The 15744-nt window shown below is 38.5% G+C and overlaps 1 protein-coding gene across 2 annotated transcripts in view; it reads right to left on the reverse strand.

Annotated features, from left to right (window-relative positions):
* TINAG (tubulointerstitial nephritis antigen) overlaps positions 1–15744 on the reverse strand; it is a 67658-nt gene that overhangs the window by 4802 nt on the left and 47112 nt on the right. Inside the window, exons 10-11 of one of the 2 annotated variants that reach the window (XR_658010.2) lie at positions 9181–9226; positions 7903–8110 (exon numbers count right to left, since the gene is read on the reverse strand). Coding sequence is in view for 1 of the 2 variants with exons in the window: in XM_009288545.2 (XP_009286820.1) it covers positions 8000–8110; positions 9181–9226 (157 nt within the window). In the remaining variant the exon portion in view is untranslated. Of the gene's footprint in view, positions 1–7893; positions 8111–9180; positions 9227–15744 lie in introns of those variants that run through there. The other variant, XM_009288545.2, reaches the window with a different exon arrangement.

Raw genomic sequence — 15744 nt, forward strand, 5'->3', positions numbered from 1 at the left:
ACCTCCCTCGACCTGCTGGCCACGCTTCTTTTGATGCAGCCCATATGCGTGATTTCTTTCCCCTTTCCCTCCTATTTTCCTCTTGTGTGAAAGAGAACACCACCACTGATACTGAAGTGCAGCACTTTTGCAGAGCTGTCCCTGTGGTAAGAAAAGGTAGAGTTCTTGGCCTCTGGCTACAGATTAATTCATGTATAATAAGTCTTTTTTTAAAAAGAAGATATTACAGGAAGAAGTGATTATACAGTCCTATCTTGTCTAGTCAGTGTTCTCAGCAAAGCAAATTCACCTGTTCTCTACAGAGACCTTAATGGTCTTTAAACTAACTGAGCAACCTGCCTTTAGAATGAAAATTTTATTCTCTTCCCTGAGATTTATCCAGTTCTGAACACCCTGACTGAATTACCTGTCATTGGGATTTAGCTTTCCTTCAGAACAACTTTAGACCCAAGACAGTGCTATGGAGAAAAAATTCTCACTGTGTTTATCCAGACACAGAGATCCATGCATCCACAGATGCACACATGTACTATAGCTGTTGTCATGCCAATTAGTGTGATCCCTGTTTGTTCTCTGCAGCACACACATCCCAAACAGCCTTTAGCTCTCTCTGGAGCTGCGCTTACACGTGTGAAAACTCAGTGTATCTCATGCAGAGGAAATTGTAAGTAGCCTTAAAAGTCACACATACACGATACTGTCCTGGGGCATCAATCTGAACTAGTCAAGCATCTTGCTTTCCCAACATCAGCATGGACTTTCAGGCTTAAACCGAAGGCTTTTCTTAACATCTTTACCTAAGTGTGCCCAGGTTCTCAAGATTTTATCTTCCAATGACTAATAATTTACCTCTTTTTTAGATTGAGCCCCTGCTGGAAAAAAGCCTTTGCTGTTGGAGCTATATATTGAGTAAGCAGAGTACCCCAGCGAGGACTGGGCATGCATTGCCATGCATAGAAGGGAAGCTGGCAGAGACTCAGGCTGAAAGAAGAGTGGAACAGAATCAGACTGATAGGTGATATCAAAACTGCTGTTATGCCCGTTTACATTCTTTCCCTTTCTGCTATTGCCACTTGGGTGGTCTGTCCATTGAGAAAATTCAGTACCCAGGAATTATATTAAATTTCTTCTTGTTCTGCTCTCCTGAAGTAAATTCCAGCAGTCTTTCTGAAACACGGTGGAAACTTATGGGAGCACAATATTTCAAGTGTACACAGATGGCTTGCCTGCAACCTTATTTAAATATCAGCTTCACTGTCCCAAATACGAGCATGTCAGTAATGACAAAGGTAATACAGAAATGCAAACACATTAAGAGGCAACACACCATGAGGAGGCAGAGAAGCATTGGAACAGTGAATGAAAATCTACATTAAAACTAACCAATTAGTGAAATGCCATCTGTTCATCCAAACTTCACTCAAAAGCAGGAAATTTTCCTGTTTAATGGAATAATTAGTTCTTCAGGGTTTGGAAAAATGAGTGATTAGTTGTATTTTTTCCCCCTCTATCTGGCCTTTTTTATTGGATGAATTATTATGTGATTATTTACCTTGAAAATGCCACTAGGACAGCCTCTCCCATGGTGCTCGAGTATTTTTGTCTGTAGCAGTGTTGTATGAAACTTGGCAGGATCTATTCACTGGACATCAAACATGCTTTTTTTTTTTTTTTTTAATCCTGGTGCCCTTTTTCAGTGCAGCTGTATTAATCTCCTGTCACAGTTCATTTTGGTTTTGGACAGTTTTCCAACAAGGAAATCAGAGTGAAATGGGGGTGAGTTCCAAGCCAGGCTGAGTGGAGTAGAACCATTACAAGATGATGTGCAATACAGCTTCCAGTAGAAACATACTTTTGCTTTGGGCTTTCTCAAAGCTTGGCCCAGACTTGCTGAAAAATCTGTAAGTATGGCCTTAATTTTTGTTTTAGAGTGAGCTGAAACCCAGCAAAACTTGCTGAGACAAGACAAAAGTACAATTAACTTTTACTTCCAGAGCTGGTGGACAACAGAAAGAATTATTAAACCACTTCTCCCCTTCCCTCTCCTTCTACCCTTTTTGCCTTTCTCCTAATGTCAAGACTTTCCCAAACTTCAGCAATTTGGCTTCTATTGAGGTCACACTCTTTAAATACAGTTTTCCACAGGCTGTGGATCATGCCAGCTAGGAGTACAGAGTACTTTTTAAAAACTGCTTGTGTAAAGTAAAAAAGAAGACATATGCAGGATCTAAAACCTTGATTGTCCCATTTCCCTGCTTGCAAGTTTCTTGATGAACAGAAGTCCTGTCGGCTAATTTATGCCATCTCAGTGAGAACAGTATTACAGTTACATTCAATAGCAATATTGACAATTAATTTGGACCATCAGCTTAGTCCTTCACACTATGACAGTACAGCACGCTAGGGCTAAATATTTGTCTTTCACACATAAGTTCTCTAGAAATTTTCTTTGATAAAACCTTATGCTGTGTATCATGATTTGATAGATGTAATGCATGAAATCAGTGCTTTTATGCTGGTTTTGCTCCAGAGAAAAATAAAAGAGGATAGTCTTCAGAGTTTTGCAATGGAAATGTGGTTATGCTTAGATTAAGGCAGTAGTTTATATTCATGAGTTCCTATCTATGTGTTTATATGGCTGTCACTGTTGGCACAGCTGTGGTGAAAGCTTTCACAGAGTGAAACCTCCAGATAATCCTTAATTGTTGCATACACAGCCTGAGGCAGTCCATGGCTTCAAGTGCCCCAAAAAACTTTAAAGCACTGAGGATTTCAGTGGCGAGCGGAGTCTGACCTCCTGCCTCAGGCTTCTCCCTCAGCTGCCTTCTCCAGGAACAGCTTTGTGTGGTGATGCTCCATGATCAAGATTTCCAGACACAGCAATAAAGTGTTATCGATGAAGTAATAACATTCACTGATGTAAGTAATACGGTATGTGTATTTGACAGCTACACTGTTATAAAGAAAAGCTAAAATTGATTCCTTTTATTGCATTCATTCTGCCTTTAATATGCCCTAATGATAAGTTGCTGCTATATGAAGCAGAGGTTCCCACTATACAGCCCTCACTCACTAACCTCTGCCAATCTCCTTGGCTCTGAGTGACTGCTGAACAACAAATGGGACTATGAGTTAAAGACCAAGAAAACTTCAGCAGCTGGGAGTCCCCACATTGAATCTGTCTGGAAATAAACCTGGTAACTGGATATGGGTATATCTTGGCTGAAGGGACATAGGAGTGCTCCAGAATAAAGCAATGTTACTCACATTTTGCTGTTAACTCAGGCAAAGACACAGTCTCCATCCTGCTAAAGGCTTAATCCTTGCAGTGAGGAATGGGTGCAAAGATGTAAGCCAGTTGTTCATATAGGAAACAATTACCAAATGGTAGGTGCAGCACTAAGTGCCCAGGTGCAAGCTCCTGCCATGTCTCTAGTAAAACATTAAGCTGAAAAGATTTACAAGCAAATCTCCCTCTATCTCTGGTTCCTAGAAGCGTAGCTTCTTTTCTTCAGGGTTGCTCTCCGTCTAGCAAATTTCCTTGATCCCTGGAACTACAGGAAAATAGTCCCCTTGTCATTCCTGTCAGGGCTTGTCTAGTCCCTGCTCCAGATGCAAGTTCCTTATGTCCCTTGGATTTCCTTTTCAGCTTGCTTTAGGCTGCATTCCCCTGAAACACATCATTTGTTGTACTAAGCTACACATAAAGCCATGTAGTTTTGAGTCCCAGTGCTGGCTGCCAACTTGAAGCCCAGAAGCCTTCCTAAGCTCAGCATGTCCAGGGGAAGCTCTCCTAGAGGCACCTCACTCTGGGCATCCAGGACAAAGCAACCACCCTAAAAAAAAACCTTCTTTTTTGCCTAACCACCGTCTCCTAAGGGAAAGGTACAGGCAGCAAACAGCAGACAGGCAAAATCCAAGCCACATATTACATCCCCCAGCTAAAGGCAGGGTAGCAACAATACAGTGGTAGTACAGGGGCTTCTCAGTTCTCTGAAGATGGCATTCAGGAGGATGTCCATATGCCCTACTTCTCCCACAATTTGACATGTTTAAATACCACACTGGCAAAACCTTTCCATCTGCTCCAACCTCCTTTTGCAGCCTGGCTGCCTTCAGCTTTTTGTTCTCAAGCAATTGTGCTCATTAGGTGAGATGTTCAAATGCTTCTCTTTTCTCAATTAATTTTAGCAGGAGTATGCACATGCTGTGTTTTAATGCTATTGTATGGCTGTGTAAAAGCATCTTCATCATGCATGATTCTGAAATAGTAACATGAAATGAAAATCCCTATTATGGCAAGTGTCATCAAATTTTCAGACTTCCTAATGATGATGAGCAAACTCCAGAGTTGGGGAAACCTGGTCTTGCCAAGTTGTGTGCAGTGATTGCTAGTGAGGTAGGAAAGGAGCTTGCTGTGCCTCTCAGCCCCACCAAAACCTCTGACTGGAGCCAGGTGTAGAGGCAGCTCCCTGTGACTCACGTGTCTGCCCATGACTCAGACCCCTCAGCAGAGCAATTACCTTCAGGAATTCACTGCTTGCCAGGCACCCCTATGCAAACAAAATGATTCACTCATAGACTATTACCAGGCTTGATAGTGCTTTTCATGGAATAGGAGGCCAGTCTTCAGGGTGTGATTTGCTATCATTTAGCAGATGGGCGATATTTCTAGAACAATAGGGTGGAAAAAAGGGTAACAATAGTGTGAAAATAGCTGGGTTCCTTCATTGGCTTGTTAGCCATTTTAATTTTAAAATTAATTTCTACTTAAAGCCATCTCAAAGGGCATTAACGGTGTTCATCTATTAGATACTGCCAGTAACATTTAGGATCTGTTTGTGGGAAAGCCCTGGAGGATGATCAATATAAATTGCAAAAGGAGCTTGTTCTGCTCGGTTAATATTGGGAAGATTCAAACTCTGCCAAAGTTCATAGGTATTCCTGTTCAAAGTTCTGTCTGAAACTGTTTCTAAATATATAGGAATTTAGACAAGGAGTTTTCCATTAGTTATGAGTACTGTCAGGTACCAGGTCCCAAGACATATATTCTTCTAACTATTTCTATACCCAGTTTTAAAGTTTCACAGTTAGACTGACAACTAATCAAAACTTCATATAGCATGTTGTTAACAAGAAATATTGTAATGTGTAATCTGAGTGGGGATTTATTTTTTTGCTTGCCATAAAAATGTTACCTTCCTGTTTTTATGGAAAAGGAAATTTACACTGTGTCACAAACACAAAGGTTATTCCTGCATTGCCTTCCCTTCCTGATACCACCCCTTTCTGCAGTTCCCACAGACTATTAGTAATACTAGTGATTTAAAGCTGATGAGCTCTCTATTGAATTAACCTGAGCTCATGTTGTTCCTTTCTATTCACACAGGAAAAATCTCCAGGCTAGATGACACTTTTAGTCCAAGCCAGCAGGCATGGCTGAGCATTAGTGATGGAGAGGCCAAAAAAAAAGGAGAGAAATGAGAGGTGGAATCTTAATGAAGAGCAAGTTTCCTCATACTCCCATCAAATAGTGGACTAGAAGAGCTCAAAGCCCTTCTGACATTTAAAATCTGTCTCCAGGTAGTCTGCGTGAGGCAGAACCACTGGTGGCTCCCAGGCCCCACTCTCTCTTGATCACTATAACTGAGAAGACCTGCACTGGCAGGAGACCCTTTACTTCCGCTCTGAATAGCAGCAGAATAGCTGCCTCAGCATCAAGGTTGTTTTCAAAGAGCAAATTGGCTTCCAGGTGCAGATACATTTGCCTACCTGTTAAATTCCGGGTACTGTGGCATTTCCACAAACAGCGGTGTTATGATACTGAGGGAGTATGGAGAGGGTGCTGAGCACATACCTTACTCAGAGCACCAAAGGTTAACCCCAGAAGGTGGGCAGAGCAGTATCACTTTGCAAATCATTAAATTGCTTTGACGTGGTTGGATTTGTTTCACTTGCATATGGTGGTTCTTTCAAGCCAAGATGACCATTCGATCAAGTAAAGATCTAGGAGAGTAGTTTTGAGCTTTCTCATCACTGAAGAAACGATGTGACAGCCCAGATCCTAGAAAGATCTCACAAGCAAATCAGGAGTAGCAACAACCACTGACAAAAGCAAGAGCTAACAGCAGTGCAAACCAACTTGAAGTTGAATGAAACAAAAAAACCCAGAGTTGACTGGATATGTTTTTACAGTATCATTCACTTCAGAGCTAAATTCTACTTTTTTGAAATCTTGACATTTAGGGAATCAGTACATACCAAGAGTTTGGGAAGTAGCTACGTAGATCGCTCAGTACACTTTCCTCTCAAGTACTGGTTTAGCGCACTAAACCTAGAAAAGTTACTTCTTCTCTGAGAGCACTTAGCTCTTCTAAAATTGCTTGTGTTACAATTAGCTATAAATTTCAAGTGATAACGGTTTTTGTGTCTAAATTCAGTTTATTGTATGACACTAAAGGCCACAGAAGAGCTTGTTGTGCAGCAGAATGATACTAAAATTTTAATCATAGCTCTTTCAGTAGTGATGCAACATAAATTGTGACCCAAGTTTAGTTTAAGAGACATTATTTCAGAGGCAAGGACATCTGTGGTATACCACCACCATGAAAAGTTCTTGAAGAAAAAGCTATTACCCCTTTGCTGATGACATTAGAAGTCAAGTTCTTAATTTTCTAGAAAGAATGAAGCATAGTCTATTAAAGACACTGAAGGTGTCACTGGAAATCCTTTGTTCACTAGAATTTCATGGCAGCTTTTTTCCCCCACCTATTTAACATGCCAGAGTTGTTTTTTTCACAGATAATTTTATGACTGGTGATCCCTGTTGGCATCTGGCCTTTGGATTAATTGAAACTAAAAGGGGTAGAAGGTAGTTAATTTCTTCTTATATCGATAGTTGCAATATCTGTATTTTAATTAACAAATAAGCAAAAGAGTCCTTAAGCCTGTCAAGATTTGTAGCAAGGCTGATGGGAGGGCTTGCATGCCAGTAGGCTTTTTCTTCAGACAGAAGCAGCTATGGGAGCGTTAGGAGTGAAAGAGGCTTTGGGTGTCTTGTCTGCACTAATGATCCTGCTGGCCAACACCAGGAGCTGCACCTGGACTGCAGATATGTCAGTGGAGACAACCAACCAAATGTCTTTTCTATCCTTATCCATTAGAAGCAGGCTTTTGGGAATGGTGGCACATGCCTGTTCCCAGGTTAAAATAGTGAGTGGAAGGCAAGTAGTTCAGGAATTAGTCTAGTCTAGGCTTAACTGAGGAGAAATTACATTTTCTTCTTTATTTTCATTTAATTAAACAAATTATTAAAATTGTACATTTTTAATTGTGGTTGTGGGAACAGGAATATGCTGTTTCACTGCAAGTAATTTTTGTATTACTCTAAATGCATCGACTTTGTGGGATCTACTAGTAAAAAATTAATTTCTCAGAAGAGATAATGATACATAGATACAACTTATCTAAGCTAGGATAGGAAATAATTATTTTGTAACAGGATTAGAACTCTACTTACATTTCTTTGGAATTTTTTATCCAATATGACCATGAGCTGTCTGAGCCAATTCTGTGTGGAAGAGCACATAATATTTCTAAAGTGATTTGTGACCAGAGCATGTATTGTAAAGAGATTAATACTAACAATGTAACTCCATTTATTTCAGGCACTGTTGAATCAACCATTAGTAGTATAACAAAATGGTGGTGAGATGTAAATAACAGAGGAGGGAACTTCGTGCTCTGTGAGACACCAAGGATTTCAGTAGTCCTGGATACAACTTGCTGTTAGTATAAAGGAGTACCAGGTGAAATCTGAGAGTGTTGCGATGGCTGCGGTGTGTTCAGGTCAGGAAGCCCTAATGAGCTATAATAGAAAGAAAAATAACTTACAGAGCAGACATTTTTGTTTCTCTAGAAAGACTCAACATGCAATAATGGAAAGAATAGATACATAAAGCAGAGTATGGTACAATACAATTAGAGTAGAAGACTATGGCTATCCCGAAGTAGCTAAAATCAGCTTCTCAATATCACACTCATTTTGTCCACGTAGAATCCTAAAATAACCATTTTCTCCCCAAGATTTTCCCCAGGAATTTGCAGCAATCTAAAGAAAAACAAAGAGGAAAAAAATATCAATTTTAATTTTAAAGTAGTATTTAAAAATGCAAGGTGTAAAATGCAAAATGAATCTTTTGTGTTAGTTTCCTTTTTAAGAAACAGAGTTTCTCAGATTTGGTGCACTGAGAATCAGAATGCATCTTTTTCTGATTTCTAATCATTTGTTCCTTTTTATTTTGATCAAAATTTCAGTTCCAAAACAAAAGTTCATAAAAATGGAATACTATTTCTACAAGGTAGTTTGATAAATTGAAGCAGAAATCATTAGATAATTCAACTATTGGCTGGAGAAAGTGGTCATTGAAACAACAATGGTCAAAATTCCAAATACAACTAATCTGTTAAAGAGAGACCCAAGATACGAAAAAGCTGACTTCTAATAAATTAGGTATCATTCAGGTAGCTATTGACATACTGAGCAATTTAGTTTCTAATGAAGTCAGTACAAGTTTTGCCCTAGATGTCAGGGAAACTACCTACCATAAGCCCTGCCATCAGCTATGTAAACTCCAAATTACCTTCTGCTGAACACAGGAATAATGAGATGAGATGTTAATCATAATCAAAGTGATAAAATCTGACTTAATTTAAATGGCTGAAAGCCAATGTTTAATTGTTTTTCTGATAGCTGGATAGCATTTGCTAAGGCTGTTTAAATAGATAGCTTGTCTTTTCCAAATTTTTTAACAAATAATATTGATTATTTTATTGAGTCTCATTTGCAGGCATCAAAAAGAGCTGAATCTTCATGGGAAATCTGAATAACATTTGAGAATTTGAATAAGATTTGAGACAGAAAAGACGGTGTAGGAAGAAACACAGATATAGGAGGGAGATCGGATGAAACACATTTTGAAATTGAGGTAGACGATGCTACAGTTCAAGGGTCAGCATGATAAAAGTTGCTAGAAAGGGAATAAAATTATGCAGGAGACCTTAAGGTGAAGGAAAAAAATAGACACAGAGCGAATGAAAGGGAATAAGTTGTTTTTAGATAATCTGTGTTGTAGAGATTTTTTCTTCTGACTCAAAACACAGTGCTAAGGATTCACTTACCCAAAACTTCTGTTTCTGTCCATTTTTGTCAGTTAATGCTCCCCACCTGTTACAAGAGATGGTACTAGTGAGACCTTTGATGCATATGTTCATATTTTGTAGCTTTGAACAAGCAACCAGAAAAGAAAAGCTTGTTTTAGTTGTCCTAATACCAGTATCAGAACAAAGCATGACTGATAGACGTCTCCATGTTTAAATAACAAACTCTGCTGCTGCTGAAAATGAAGATCAGTATCCTGCTAGCCACAAGTTAAATTGTCACTAGGGACTACGAAAACCTAACACAAATGTAGTTTTAGTTTATCATTGCAAAAACCTCTTTTCATTGACAGAATCTCTCCTCTGGAGAGCTTGCCAGCTGAACTGAACTGGACTGTGTAGGAGTACTGAAATTAATATTAATATATTTCTTCAATTCAGCTGAAGATCCCTAGGACCATTTTTGTTAAAGATCTCACCCAACACCTTTACAAAAATAGCTGGTGAGTTGGAACTGAAAATGTTCCCAGCTTTTCTCAGCTCAAATTAAATTGCTGACAACCTAATCTGTTTTATTGCACAGTGTGGGGGATGACCTATAAATTTACTTGATGTTTCTTTGACATCTTTGAGGACATGTTAAATGTTGTGGCAATATCCATGAAACCACACAAGAGGTTGTCCCCACCTGCCAGGTGATAGAACTTTCATAATTGTGAAATTATAATTGTTGAAATTACAAGACCGGCCCCAGTACTGAGCCCTGGTAGTTGTAGCTGAACTGCACAGTGCTCTGAGTTGTTAAGCCTCACTTTGTATATATACGGGGCAGAAGAAGTTGCAAGGTCATTGTCTGGATGTAGTTCAATGAGCAAAAGCTGCACTGCACACTTTAGGTAGCTAGGTATATATGGTATGACTACTGATTACTTAAAGACCTCTGCCTTGTTTTGCAATTTATACAATGAATACTCATCTAGTTACTATTCATAGGTCATGATGCTTGGGTGCCCATAAAAGGGCACAAATAAACAGAAAACCAAAGATACGAACTTTTACAGGGTTTTCCACAGTATAAAGTTAATCCTAGCATATACAGAATGCCTTTGACAGGGTGTTTATCAGTATATATCCCACCAACGCCACGTGTTTGAGCTGTATTTGCAGTGCTCCATTCACTTTGAAAGGCAAGCAGCAAAAATATGATAAGAAATCCCACACTGTGAATGGGGAAATCAGGATTTTTGTGTCATCTTTGTAAAAAAATTTGAACAGCCATGGTGGCATCAGCTCTCCTTGGTTAACAGTGAACCCCAATGTATGTGGAATACCCGCACTTCCAGCCAAAGGAAAAAAAAATAAAACAAATTGGTGACTAGCAGAGAGGTCTGGATTACAGTTGCAAGCACAAATTGTAGCTACTGCTCATTAAATGCAAGGAATCATAAAAATAATTTGGTCATAATGACCATTGAATGTAATTGTTGTTTTTTAAAAAGGCCTCATGATGCTTTTTCTTTGAATTACCACGTGAAAGTTCAGGATTTATTAATAATCTTTGCCATTTCTTCGCCAAATATCTTTCAGATACAGTCTGTCATGATCATAAATTTAAAAAAAAAAGATATAATAGGCTACCTGATTTCATATCAGATTCAGATTTATTTCTTTCCTTGTGACCATTTTACTAAAAAAATTACATCAATTGTAGTGTGAAAGTCCAATATTTACATCAGTCTTAAAGACAGAGGAAAATTGCCTTGAATTTATATTCATGTATTCCTGCATTCAGTACTACACATTATCTCTCCCACTTGTTTGAGCAGAATGATGATCAGTTCCTGCAGACTCAGATTTCTGCAATTAAATATTTTTCTAACATTTGTTATTTTCTAAAAAAAAAAAAGTCAACCTCTAGTTTCATACACTGATAGGAATTTATTGATTCTCAAGAAAGTTTCTAAGTGGAAGAAAACTTAGAAACCAAAATGAAAAAGGATCGTTTTTTATCCTTGACTATAACATATCCATGAATTTAATTTCCTAGGTTTTGTTCCATCATGGTCAGATACAAACAGAGGTACTTGACATATGCATTTTATCTTATGGTTTAGAAAGAAGAGCTGCTTACTCAGTAATCCATGCCCACAGGCATTCATCCAAATACTCTAAATTAAAATACATTAAATTAAAGCATACAAGATTGCAGCCAGCGGGTCAAGAAAAGCGACTAATCCCCTTTATTCAGGACCCGCCATTCTGTGTCCGGAGCACTGTGCCCAGTTTTGGGCTTCCCCATACAGGAAAGACATTAACAGGCTCGAACAAGACCATCAGGAGTCCACGGAGATGTTTGGGATCTGGAGCACATGATGTACAAGCAGAGGCTGAGGGAGCTGGCTTTGTTCAGCCCTCAGGAGAGGTGGCTCAGGGGAGATCTATTTGTTGTCTTCTGCTTTACAAAGGGTGGGTATAGAGAAGATAGAGCAGACTCTCCTGATACATGCACAGCCAATGGTCAGAAGATGACAGTCACAGTTTTCAGCAAGGAAAATTGCAATTCGACATAAGGGAAAAAAGTATTTTACAACAAGAGTGGTTAGGCACTACTGAAGAGAGTGGTTGTGGAATATCTGTCCTCAGAGATATCCAAAACTCAACCTGAGAATCCCCATGAACCTTAACTATGAAGTGGCTCTGCTTCGAGCTGGGGGATTAAACTAGATGACCTTCAGAGATCCCTTCTAATCCAAAGTATTCAATGATCTAAGCAACTTGATCTAAGATGGCCCTGCCAATTTAGGGCATAGAGAGTTGGACGAAACAACTTCCAGCCTCAGTTAGTCGACAGTTCTATGAATTATTACATTTTGTATTCAATGTATAGATTTTGTGTAACAGTTAAATAACTAAGTATACTAATAGATTGTGATGGGGCAAGCGATTTTGCTAATTTTTTTAATGGCTGCAGTCTAAAGAGCAGATAATAAGGTTGATTTACTGTTTACTGATCAAATCCAGTCTTGGCGTTAGTGCATGAATCAGGAGCAGGACTTAGCAGGAAAGGTGGAACGGAGTGTCATCTCCATAGATGCTGACCTTTATTGGCAGCAACTGTGGCATGAGGTCCTAGGCCTGTTTATCAAGCCTTTCCTAAAACTTGGCATGGCTTGTTCAGGCTTGTTCCAAAGACTGGCTGATATTCACCAATTCTCATTTCTCCCAGGCTAACGTGCTTCTCTCAGACTGAAAAAGCACTCAGCTGTAATGGAAACAGCTGTTGTTTTGTGAACCACACTCCCTCTATATTGTTCAATGATGCAGTGTTTGTAGCCACACGCCAGTTTGATTTGACATCTTGCCTCTGGGAATGAATGCCAGCTCCATCAAGAACACTTCTGGGGATTTCTTGGCTCATTCATACTAAAATACCTTCTAAAGAGGAAGCAATTCTTTCAAAAAATTCCTAAGTGGAAAGTGTTTCTGCAGTAGTATATTTAGGAAAGGAGGACATATTTTCTAAAATAGATTTCTCAGCATAAGTATTGCATTTGATTTTTGCAATTTCTCTTTTTCCCTTTTCCTGCCTATAAAGCTATACTTCAGTAGTTTTCATGATTTCAGCCTTACTGATGGAATAAATTCATTTTGCATTGTATCCCTTAGTTGCACCTATCAATGTTATGGCATCCAAGAACAGCTTCCACTTTAAGCTTAATTAAAGTTTAGATTCCTCAGAGAAACAAATCTCTAAATATCCTTTCTGTTGCTAAGCCAGGCATCTGAGGGTGACTTTTCTGAGTTATAAAGACACATGTTATATAAATGAATAATATTAAATTCAGCTTGAATTTTAACTGCTGTTTTACTTGCTGCTGTAAGTACTACTCCTTGAAATATTAACAAAGACTGACTGAGAGGAATTTGTTAAAATGATCAGATAATATTTAGTAATCTCAAAAATAAATTCAGAGGAAATGTTAACCTTCTAAAACTCTTAGCCACCTACTAGGCTGAATGGAAACTGGATGGCATCTTATTTCATCAATTCAGAATACTGTCTTATTTCAATGGAGTTCACTGTATGTTTCCCTACATAGATGGGACTCTATAAATATCTTTTCCTGATTCTGGGTAATCTTTGAGATTTGACTTCTTTATTTATTTCATATTTTAAAATAGACATTAGTTGCAGAAGTTTATTCATTAATAAATTAAAAAGGAACCCTCATGGAAGACACCATGGGAGTAAAATGTAGCCTGGTATTTTATTGATAGCAACTGTGGAAAGTGATAGCATTCCAGATCACCTTCCCTGGAGAGTAGCAGCTCAGAGAAAGTGTTGATTGGTCCCTCAAAATTTTCAAAACCAAAATGAAAAAAAAAAATAGTAACTAGAAGTATAATCCTGAAGTAGCTAAATAAGCCATTGGGGCTTAAAAGTGAAACCCATACCACGTACTTCTGTCCCAGAGAAGTGAAAGATCTCTACAGATTATGAAAGGCACCAGTAGTACAAGGATATTATTAATCTATGCAAATTTTTGCTTTGGGTATACTGCGGAAAAATAGAATACATAATAGTTCCTTTACAATATTTTCAAAAACATAGTTAATACAGTGTACTACTGTTTTACTGGTCACTTCTGAGATTTAAGCAGTACATTGGCATTGTTATCCTTAATGTAAATGTTAATGTCAGAACTGGAATTAGAATTTGTCTTTTTCCTGACAGTGAAACACTGAGGGATTTAGTTCAAGATTAAGATATCTAAATGTATGTGTCCCACAGTAGCAGAGTATATTGTGATCCATTCACTTGACTAAATGCAAGTGTCTAGGGCTATTTGAGATGCCTTAGGGTGCCTGAGACATCCACGTTTCTGGCAGACATGACAGAGGACCTATGCGACATCCACATCCTTTTGGAGACACAGCCAGGTGGGAAGCTCTTCCCACTTCTGGTAACACCAAATATTTGTGGGGGGGCAACTAATGGATCCATGAGCAGTTGTAGCTGAGTTGCCCTCCAGTCTCCATTGACTTTGTTGATGAGATCATCATATCTGTGATGAGAATTTGGATATCTAACACATCACACCTGCCTGAATCTCAAATTGAATCCTGACATAATTAATTGTCTACTAGAGCATGAGATGAGCAAAGGAGAAGACTGGAAATTATTAGGAAATGTACAGTGAGTAAAGTGTTAGAATGGGAATCAGCAGACAATAAAATGTATCAGCTTCTAGAATTACACAGCTGTAACACATGATTTCAGAATAAATGATGAGGAGAATTAAGACATTACAGACTGAAGGACTTGGATTCTGTCCATCTTAAACCATCAGGGATAAAATCAAAGAATTTAGAGAAAAGGGTAAAATTATCGTAATAAACAACATGGAAATTACAGTTCTGATATATATATAGGTTTTTCACATTATAGCACAAAATCATAGATGCTACAGTTTGGTTGAACAAAATTAAACCAGGAATGTGTTGTGCTGAAAAGGTTGTTAAACTAATCTGGGATGCATTTTATGTTCCCCTGTGACTTGGAGCAAGAGCTGGTTTAGGGACCAGCAGATTAGAAGGGAAAATGACACTTTAGTTAATTTTTCCTGTAAAACAACTGTGCTTTGGAGTCTTAATCATGGAACAGAACCTCTTTGTGCTGGGCATTGTAAGTGAAAATGATTTAGTAGAAGATCAAATCCTGTTGCCATTATCTGCTTTCAGAAAGTAATCTTTAAAGAATAGAATGGGAATCTATTCATGAATCAATATAAAAATATCAATATTTTGACTATAAGTTAAAATCAATGGGAATCAATAAATGATTGTCACCACTTCATAAAAAACTATGACACTTTCAGAGTTGTTAGCTGATATAATTTCTTTAATACAGTCAATATAGTCTCTCCTCCTACAGTACTTTTTCTTTCTCTGACAGTTCTTGTTCCTGAGATCCTGTAGTTCATGTAGCCAATGTAGTCACTACCAATTTTTCCAAAAGTAGACCTATCCAAACTATGTGCTCCTAACTAATGACATCCCAACCTTGTTGAAGGTAACCAGAGATTTCCAGTGTCTCCAGGAAGCCAAGGCCTTGGAAGCTAATAGATGTGATAGTGAGCAGCAAATTAGACAAGGAGTCTGCTTTAGGTATGTTAACAACATTAGAAATAAAACCTAAGAAGCTGGGATTAAAAGTAGGCGAGACGATGTATGTTTTGAGTAAAGAATTATACAGTGCATGACTGGAGTGCTACACTAAATCTGATAGATCACTGCTTGGAATAAAAAGAGTAACAGTAACAGGTATTTGTGTGACAGTGTCCTGGTTTTGGCAGGGATAGAGTTAATTTCTTTTCTAGTAGCTGGTACAGTGTTTTGGATATAGGATGAGAACAAAGTTGATAACACACCGATGTTTTAGTTGTTGCTAGGTAATGCTTACACTAGCCAAGGACTTTTCAGCTTCCCATGTTCTACCGACTGAGAAGGCTGGAGGTGCACAAGAAGCTGGGAGGGGGCACAGCCAAACTGGCCAAAGGGACATTCCATACCATGTGATGTCAT

The sequence above is a fragment of the Aptenodytes forsteri genome, unplaced genomic scaffold (assembly GCF_000699145.1).
Source record: "Aptenodytes forsteri isolate BGI_AS27 unplaced genomic scaffold, ASM69914v1 Scaffold100, whole genome shotgun sequence".
In the NCBI taxonomy this organism is placed as follows: Eukaryota; Metazoa; Chordata; class Aves; order Sphenisciformes; family Spheniscidae; genus Aptenodytes; species Aptenodytes forsteri.